Raw genomic sequence first — 9802 nt, 5'->3', positions numbered from 1 at the left:
GCAAATTGTCAATAAGCATATGGTAAAATGCCTAGTGTCTGTACAAATCAAGGAAATGCAAATTAAATCAATACAGCCTTTTTAGACCCAGTGTATTTGGCAAAATCTACCACTGGAAGAGTGATACTGTGCAGGTCTTCCTGATAATGTTGAAGGAGAGGAATTTCTACAACCTATTAGAAAGCAATCTGGACACATCCATTAAGATTAAAAATGTAAAGTAAAAAAAAAAAAAAAAAGATTAAAAATGCAGGGGTGCCTGGCTGGCTCAGTTGGTAGAGCAAGCAACTCTTGATCTCGGGGTTGTGAGTTCTAGCTCCATGTCAGGTGCAGAGACTACTTAAAAGAAATAAAATTTAAAAAAAAAATTAAAGGGGCACATGGAGGGCTCAGTCGGTTAAGTGTCTGACTCTTGATTTCAGCTCCGGTCGTGATCTCAGGGTCGTTAGATCAAGCCCCAAGTTGTGGAACCTGCTTGAGAGTCCCTCTGTCCCTCTGCCTCTCCCCCAACTCTAAAAAATAATAAAACAAAACAAAATAAGCAAACATCCATTGATTCCGTTACCCTCTCGTTGGGAACCTATTTTCTGAAGTGAAAGCCTCAGTATACCCAGATTCATCCTCAAGGAGACACCACTGCAATATTTTTGTAACTGCTAGAAACAGACCACTTGAATGTCCATCGTATCGTGAGGGGGAAAGAAGCAAGTTGCAGAGTCACGATAATATGGTACCATTTTTACAACATTTTTGCAATCCAAGCCAGATCAAATCAACCAACCAACCAACCATCCCTGCGTAAGAAGACGGTGTGTGTGTGTCCAGATACCCTCTCCATCACTGAGCCGTGGCTACCTCCAGGACAGAGAGGGCAGAAATCATGACCCTTTCTTTTTTAAGACTTTACTTATTTATTTATTTATTTATTTAGAGAAAGAGAGTACGTGCTCTCACGCCTTTACAGCCTAAGACAGTAGTGGCCCCCTGCTGTTGCTAATGCCTGGGTTACTTCCAGTTGGCTTTTGTTGTGAAACAAACTACCCCAAATGTAATGATTTAAAACAACCACCATTTATGTGTAGCTCACAATTCATGAGGTAGCAATTTAGACTGGGATCAGCTGGGCAATTCTGCTGATCTTGGCTGGACATGCTCCGGCGTCTACACTCCGCTGCCAAATCAGCAGGGGGCTCTAGGCTGGGAGCTGGCGTACTGTCATCTGGGGGGGGTGGAGGGTGGGTTCGTGTGTCTCTCAACATCTGGCAGTCTAGGCCAGGCATATTCATCAGACGGCAGCTGGTTCCAAGCAAGGCTAAGGAAATAGGAAAGGCCTTTTGAGGCCCAAGTTTGGAACTTGCACAGCATTGCTTCCTTCCAAAGTCACAAGACCTGCCTGGATCCGAGGGACAGAGAAACAGACTCCATTTCTGGATGCAAGAGGAAAAATTTGCAGCCACTCCTGACCATACCTTCTCCAACAACTGCATAACCAAATCCCGGCATAAATTTCCTCTGGGATAAGTACTAAAAGTCATGACTGTTTGTTTCCCTAGTTAGACGCAGTGTGTATGTTTGGGGGTGTTTGGGAGATAGGGGTTAAGGAAAACGGGAAAAATCTGTTCCTAACAGGATCCCTTTGGATTCGAACCTTTGTTATAAATGTCATCTGCCCAGGCTCTTTTAGAATTAACCAATATGGGGCATCTGGGTGGCTCAGTTGGTCAAGCGTCTGCTTTCGGCTGGGGTCCTGGCTCCGGTTCCTGGTCTCAGGGTCCTGGGATCGAGCCCCTGTCCAGCTCCCTGCTCAGCGGGGAGCCTGTTTCTCCCTCCTCCTCTGCCTGCCTCTCTGCCTGCTTGTGCTCTCCCTCTTTCTCTGTAAAATAAATAAATATCTTTTTTTTTTTTTAAAGAATTAACCGATATGACAACACACAGATGAATTGAAGGCTGCCATATTAGGCAGGCATGATGCTAAGTCCTGCAGGCCATGGGCGGGGCAGAGCGGAACCCAGGGCGCACAAGGCATGGTGTCAGCCTTATGTGCGTTAACGTGGGGCATGTGAAGAGCCCAGGCGGTGGTATATATGGGTTTGGGTGGGGAGGAGGTGGAGGAGGACCCCTGTGATGGTAACTCAGCTCACAGCCTAATCGGGGAGATAAAAATTCTGATGAGAGTGTTTTTGGTCTTCCTGGAAAGGAAGCTCCAAGAGAGCTCACTCGTCACTGTCACGGTGCCTTCTCTGCCTAGCAAAAGACCAGCACGCCGCAACCGTGGGTAAGTATTTACCGAGTGTAGGAGTGAAAGGTGTTTACACAATGCTCACAGCTCGGCCAACCAGAAGAATGTTAATTCTGAGAACAGGGGAAAGTTTCCTGAAAACAGAGGATTTCTCAAATGTAGACTGGGAATGAGTTGTCAAGTTTTGGCCGCAGGGAAGGGGTGCTGGGAGCAAAACCAAAAGGCCAACGGGAGCAATGTCAGGAGTCCTGCGCTGGGCTCAACTCCTGGAGGGGAGGCAGCGGCTGGGGGGCTCATCCTGGTGTTGGCGCCACCTGTATGCATGCCCTCCGAGCTGGTTAGCGATGTTCCTCTGAGCCCATCTCACTGAGAATTCTGAAAGGAATCTGAGGCCCAAACTGCTCAGACTGTCCTTAGCAAAGGACAGCCGCACTGACTTTCAGGCTGCTGGGAAAAGTCCCCCGCTGCGGATCTGAGGGCAGCTCTACGTACAGGGCTACAATGTGAGTTTGGGTACATTTCTCCTTGTAGTTTGGGTGTTTTTGAATGTGTGCCCAGAGGCTGCTGCAATAAATCTCTTTTTAGAATCTAAGCAAGTACACAGGGATGGGGGAAAGCCAGAGGTGGTGAAATGCTGGGGGGAGGTAGGGGACATCTGGCTGGGGGGAGGGGACGTCTTGGTTGACAGGACATCTGGGCCAAAGGAGAAGAGGGATCCTGGCAAGAGTCAGAGCGCTTAACTCAAAGGCCTTCACCGAGCCTGCTTCTCCAGCAGAGAAATAAATCAAACCTCTCTCTCTCTTTTTTTTTTCTTTCTGGGACCCCAGAGAAGGCCAAAGAAAGCTCGATTCAGCTCCTTCTTTTGCAGCAGACCACTCAGGATATGAGATCATTTAGAGGAAGGGAAATGTTCGTGGTCTACGGCTTCAGTTGAAACCGGGGCTTCAAGTTCAAGGTAATTCAGAGCTTTAAGTTCTCCACCTTGAGGCATAAACCTTAGACTGATGTTCAGCTTTTCTGCAACTTCATGCTGCCAAACCCTATGGCTTCTCACTCGTGTCACTAGCCCGCTGCCCTTCGGGCTTTCTGTAGTTAGAGAGTCACACGGTGGGTGAGCTTTCTGGTCTTACATCCGGAGACTGAAACCAGAGACTGGAGTCAACGAGGGGACTGATGAATAGTGCGGAGAACACAGCGGAGTGAGCATGGCTTCACTGACCAACATGTCCTTGTCCGGACTATTGGGTAAGGTTGCTTTGGGCATGCTGGCAGCTCCCCTGGGTAGCTCTTTGTTTGTTTGTCTGCCTGCTTATTTACATGAGGTGATTTCTTTTTTTTTTTTTTGGGTTTCACTGTTTATTTACGACAAACCCCCCGCTTCTGTGATCTCCTCCGGTCAGAAGTTCTTGGAAACGATGCCGTCGGCCTTGGCCAGTCGGAGGATGGAGTCATCGGACTCACCCATCCTGCGAATGGCCCCGCAGATCGCGTAGGTCTTGAACTGGCCGTTGAACCTGCCCGTCACCTTGTCGACCTCGGCCACGTTCATCTGGATGGACGCGTGGTCCTTGGCGCCGATGATGCGGTTGCTGGCGGAGCATTTCCGCGGCACGTACAGGTCCACGAACTCGCCGGCGTCGTTCTGCATGGCGAGGGCGCGCTTGCTGCCGGCACCACGAGCGCGAGCGCCTACATGAGGTGATTTCTAAAGCAGATTGCCCTACCTTCCTCTCAGAAGGCATGGCTACACGGTTACCATGTATACTTCAGATGGTGCCCAACTCAGGCTCCCTTCCTTATTATCTGCACAAAAGCAAGAAGGGGCAGCAATGGAGAAGGGACACCCCAAGTAGGAAAATGACCTGGAAAAGAGAAAAACCTCATCTGTGAATTTTTTATGAGGAGAAGCAAGAAAGAGCAGGCTGGAGGTGGCAGAAAAATAAATAAATGACTTAAAAAACCCAATCTCAAGAAAATCTCTCAGGATCTCCTTTTTTCTTTTCTTTTTTTTAATTTATTTATTTGACAGACAGAGATCACAAGTAGGCAGAGAGGCAGACAGAGAGAGGGGGGAAAGCAGGCTCCCCGCTGAGCAGAGAGCCCGATGCGGGGCTGGATCCCAAGACCCTGGGATCATGAACTGAGCCGAAGGCAGAGGCTTTAACCCCCTGAGCCACCCAGGTGCCCCACCTTTTTTTTTTTTTAAAGAACAAAGAGATAAAAATTCTTAGAAAACAGGTAAGAGACATAAAAGATAGTATTTGCTATCCAAAAATATATATAATAACTATTTCAGAAAGAGAGAACAGAAAAGCCAGAGTGTAACACTCAGCAATTTAGCACAGATATCGTAAGAACAGACTTCGGAATCAGATACCCAGGCTGGAGTCTGAGCGCAGGTGCTTATCGCTATATAAACTTGGACAATTTCCTTAACCTCTCTGTTTCAGTTTTTTGGTTTCATAAAATGAGTTATAATAATAGAATAGACTTTTAGGGTAGTTGGGAAAATCACATGAGGTGCTGTTTGTAAAATAATTTGTGGGCGGCGAATATGTAATAAGCACTTGGTAAATGTCACCTGTTATGGGCTGAATTGTGTCACCCCCCCAAATCCATACATCGAATAGTATGTATCTCAAAATGTGATTGTATTGGGTGATAGGGTCTTTAAGGGGGTGACTAAGTTAAAATGGGACCCCTTGGGTGGGCCCAAATCCAACCTAACTTGTGTTCTTCTAAGAGTAAATTTGGCCACACCAACACCAGGATGTGTGCACACGGAGGAAAGGCCATATAAGGGTACAGCAAGAAGGTCACCTCTCCTGAGAGACCTCAGGAGAGACATCCTGACCTTGGACTTCTAGCCTGCGGAAAATAAGCCTCTGTCATTTAAGTCCCTGGCCTGTGGTGTTCTGTTATGGCGACCCTAGCAAATGAACACATCCCTATTGTTATTATTATTATTTTAATCCAGATGCAAACTTGAGGACTATGTTGCCCTTGGTTTTCCATACTGACAGAGTCCCCCAAACCAACTGTACAGGGGAAGCCAATGTCCGCATTCCTTTGCAGCCCTGCCACATTGGCCACTGCAGAGACCCTCACCTCATGACTCACGTGGTTTCTGGGGTCTGTGCGGGGTGCAGATCTCTGTAGAGACCAGCAGACATTTGCTGAGTCAACAGCAGGGGAGTCCCTAAGATTCGAAGACCTGCTTCATTCCCCACTCCCTCGCTCCTTTGGGTATGTTGAGAGCACATCACCCAAAATAATGAGGTTCTTCCTTGGTTTGCAAATCATCACAGGTGCCCCTTTTGAAGTTTAGAAGGTCAGAGCCCACCAAAGGCTGCCGCAGATGTGGTTTTAAAATAGTCCCTTCAGAAGCCCACAATTAAAGCCTAATTGCACATCTTGGCCAATTAGGGAAGGAGTTGCCTTTTCCCATGATGGCAGAGTCCCCCAAAATCCAGAGTCTGAAAAAAGGATGTTTGCCCTCCCCGTCTCCCCCAACAGCTCACTCTCTTCAGTGGCAGACGCTGACATCATCCGTAACCTTGGAAAATTTACTTAACCTCTGACCCTGATGGGGGTCGATGACTCTAACGGCAGGCCAAGGTTGAGAGGAGGCTTTTATGCAGGAGGTGACATGATCTCAATTTTCTTTATGGAAGATACTCTGGTTGCCACTTAAATTCACGACACTTCTGCAGCGGTGTCCTGTACCAACTGGGAATTGCCGAACACTGCAGAGAGAGAGAACCCAACCAGATACTGAGACGGAAGAATCTGCCTCCAGCTAGTGAGTTTTTCTCTTTCCTCTGTTCTTGGAGTTGTCCATTTATCTCTCCCTTCAGACCCAGAACCTCGCCTTCTGTTGTTCAGACTCAAACTTTGCATCTTCTTTGACACCCCTGAGAACCCCCCAGCATCCCCAAGCAGAGTAGCTCTGAGGAACACTCAGAAGCAACTTAGTTTATTTTGATGATACAATAATTATCATGCTTAGCAGCTGTTGCCATTTAAAATAAGAAAAACCTGGGCTTGAATTTAAACTGTTTGGTAAAGCATGTGCCCCACCAATCTGGTCCAACGAAATCAGACATTATGAAATCCACAGAACTGGAGCTTGTTACAGGAAGTTAAGATGCAAATCATATTTTGTTTCAAATGAGCCCGATGAATGCATAATTTTCCACAAAGAAATACTTTTGTGTCAGGATCCTTCTGCCAAGAATCGAAGTTTTGGGGCTTGCAGCTGTTAGCAGTGTCTGATTGTCCATTTCAAACTGCAGGCAGCTCTGCTTTTCTAAGGAGGATTTGGAGCAAAGACAGGAAGAGGACAGAGCTGTGCTCATCAATTGTTTTCCAGAATATTCTCTGTGAGCTCTGCCTGTGCTTCCCAGATGATCATACTTGCCCTCGGAATTTCAGAGACTGGCCCCCAAAGGTGAATCAATAGTTCCTCCCAACTTACTATTATCCAGAAGAGGCTTCCCCCTCCCTTTCCTCCAGCACCTTCTCTGAGCATTAATTCTATCTGCCAGTAGTCTTTTGATTTCAAGTGGAAAAACCCCAATTAAAATGAAATAAACACACAAAGAAAGGCAGGTTGGGGAATTATTCGTTCTTCTACCTGGAAAGTCCAAACATGATTCATCTTCAGGTACGCTGGATGCTGGTTAGAGATGGGATGGGAGAAAAACTTGGTCTCAGACAAGTGAGAGAATTAATGAACAAAACTGCAAACCCTGACTTTATGGTCACAGATTTGCAAGGTACTGCTTTTCAAGGTGAGTGATTTTTCTCCAGATGTAGATGCAGAAATGACTGAGTGAAGGATCTGGACTGTGTTGGGCTCGGCAGGGACAGTGAAAACATAGAATCAAGAAGTACAAAGGAAATGAGCATTCAGGTGACCATCCATGAAATGGGTCTGAGTGGAGAAGGGAGCAAAGAGACATCAGACGAGCCAGTGGACCGGCAGAGAATGGGGCACAGGAGGTCACTACAGGGCTGAAGGACATGTGTTGTAAGAGGAAGAGGAACGAAAGCTCTAGAAGAATATGTGTTGAGGAACATTAAGAGATGTGCTAAGGGCAAACCATATGATAAATATTTACAATCTCCCACCCATTCGCACCCTCACTTTCCAAGGATTCTCTTTGAATGTCCAATCTGCTGCGATAAGGCAATGGGTGAAGATGGTGTCCACCAGGGCATTTTAGAAAGGCAGATCTCCAACTTGAGGCAGAGAAGGAAAAGATGATGGGAGAAGAAGCAAAGAGGAAGAGGCAAAAGAAATAGAATTAAGTAGGCTGGGAGTTTTGAGCAGGACAGAAGGAACAGAGATAAGGAACTATCCAAACATTGGGGCTTTGGGGGAGAAATGAGTAAAGACTGCCCCTTTGATGCTGTTTCAAGATGCCTTCAGTAAAGACTCAGAGTATTTTTCATGGACCTTTGGAGAGGAGTAGTGTTTCTTTTATTTGTGATAACAGACTGAGAAACAGGCTTGAGCAAACCATGGTTCCTGTGTTTAGGGTGAGATCAAGAGCTCTAAAATTTTTAACATGGAACCCAAGTGGGTTCCAACCCAGGCTGGAGCCATTGAAAAAGCCTGCAGTGGGGTGGAGGTGAAAATCAAAAGAATCAAGGTCAAAGAATAGCTAGAATACCAGATGAACGATGCAGGTGACTGTCAGTATTTGAGTTGAACATGAAGATGATGGGGCAGGTCCCAAAGTCTTCAGTGAACAGAGTGGAGGGTCTAGGAGGCAAGTGAGTGACAGCAGTGAGAGGGAGGATGTGGTATAATCAGATGGCAGGAGCGGGGACATTTAAGCACCTTGGAGAGAGCACTTGGAAAAGGGCTCCAATACCCACACCCTTCTGACCCACAATTAATGGGGTATGCAGAGTGAGCAACCACTATTTACAAGAGCCACAAGGGGGAAGTGATGTCCTGGAAAAAGAGTCCATTTGCAGTTAAAACAGGTTCATGGAGGGGTGGAAGATGTTTTCCTTGGAACTGAACACAGGGTGAAGCGTTAGGACGGAAGGGGGTAGTGGAGAATTTGGGTCAGCAAAGCAGAAGCAGAGAGCTGGCTTTTCACATGGGTGGCTCCTTCCCAGTTCATGAATGACTAACTTGACCTTGCTCCTTAAAGTTGCCTTGCCTCCCCAGGTACTATATAGCATTTCTCCCTGTATATTTCCTTCCTATTACTTAATATTGAATGAATGAATGAATGAGTGAGTGACCTGGCTCCCTAATCAGCAGCCACCATCTCCACTAGAATGTAAACCCCGTGAAAGTAGGCAGCTTGTCTATTTATTCACTGCCTTATCCCCAGTGCCTGGCACATAGTAATCAGTCAGTAAATATATGTGAAATCAGTTAGTTGATGAATGGATGAATGAATGACAGCCCTATGAGGTTGAGAGGACAGAAGAGCACAGATGTCCACAAAGCTCTCACATTTGGTGAGGTACCTTGGGATGAAGGGGTGTATACCCTGGTGTGCGTAGAGTCTCCCATTTGACTCCTGGAGACAGATCCCTCCTGGCTTTGTGGTTGTGTCCTGGGAAGTAAATCTTAAGGAGAGATACTTGCTTAAATCCACACTCATGCACTGGGATTTGTTAGCTCCAAGTTCTAGCCTAAAAATATTCCTCTCTGATATCAAGGACAAAATTTATAAACATGAAAGTGGTTATTATGGTTTAATCACAGGCTTGGTGGTAGTGACTCTTGGCAATCTCTCTGGGGTATTAACAAGAACAGAGTAAATATGTCATGTAGGTGGTATTTTTAGTCTCACCCACCCTTCCAACCCAAATGGGAACATCCCTGCAGAAGGTCCTTGTGACTCCCTGGGCCCCACCCCAGCCCTTGCTGCCCAGAAAACATAGTGGGAGGGGGCTCTGGTGTCAGCCACCAAACAGAGCGAAGAAGGCAGGTGGGTGCTGCCTTGGACCCCGCTCATTCCTTGTCAAAAGGGCACCTGAGTCCTGGCCCCAGGGTCAGTGACCAATCTTCACGTTCTTGTTCCTGCAGTCAACTCCCACACCTCTTCCCCAGCGTGAGGTTTGGCTGAAAGTCAAATACATCTCTTCAGACCTATCCCCTGAAGGTCCCCCCTTTCTGTGACCCTCTTCCCCAGGATTGACAGTTTGGAAAAACAACAACAACAACAAAAAAAAAACATTAATCCCTGACTGAGCCATGAACCACACCAAAAAAGTTTCCCAAACTATGTCTTTTCTGTTCAATGCCAGAAGGGTTTTGAACACGAAGTTTACACTCCATTCTGAAGGTAGGCTCCATGGCAGGCACCACAAAGACGTTAGGTGGGTGGGCGCTGAGGTCTGGGATTAGACCCCCTCTCTCCCCACACCCACTGCATGGCAGGTTGGATTCTGAACCTGGGCTAGCTCCCTCCAGAACCGCGGCCCTTATGCAAGATGGGGTTCTATCTGAGCAAGCCATCTACTCTACCCAGGAGGTTATGTTCTACGGAAGGTGTTGTTTTGGGCTGTATGGCAATATCGACCTCACTT

At 46.9% G+C, this 9802-nt stretch overlaps 1 protein-coding gene across 1 annotated transcript; it reads right to left on the bottom strand.

Annotated features, from left to right (window-relative positions):
* Positions 1–3579: 3579 nt before the first annotated feature.
* On the bottom strand, positions 3580–3923 carry LOC308359814 (small ribosomal subunit protein eS21). The gene has a single exon (XM_080831673.1). It carries the CDS (start codon positions 3885–3887, stop codon positions 3636–3638), a length of 252 nt encoding a protein of 83 aa, XP_080687799.1. The 5' UTR covers positions 3888–3923; the 3' UTR covers positions 3580–3635.
* Positions 3924–9802: the final 5879 nt, after the last annotated feature.

The sequence above is a fragment of the Martes martes genome (assembly GCF_963455335.1).
Source record: "Martes martes genome assembly, contig: SUPER_18_unloc_1, whole genome shotgun sequence".
NCBI lineage: Eukaryota > Metazoa > Chordata > Mammalia > Carnivora > Mustelidae > Martes > Martes martes.
This window is presented reverse-complemented; position numbering and strand designations above follow the sequence as displayed.

Coding starts and splice junctions, on each gene's coding strand:
- LOC308359814 (XM_080831673.1), bottom strand. CDS start 3,887: ATGCAGAACGACGCCGGCGAGTTCGTGGACCTGTACGTGCCGCGGAAA.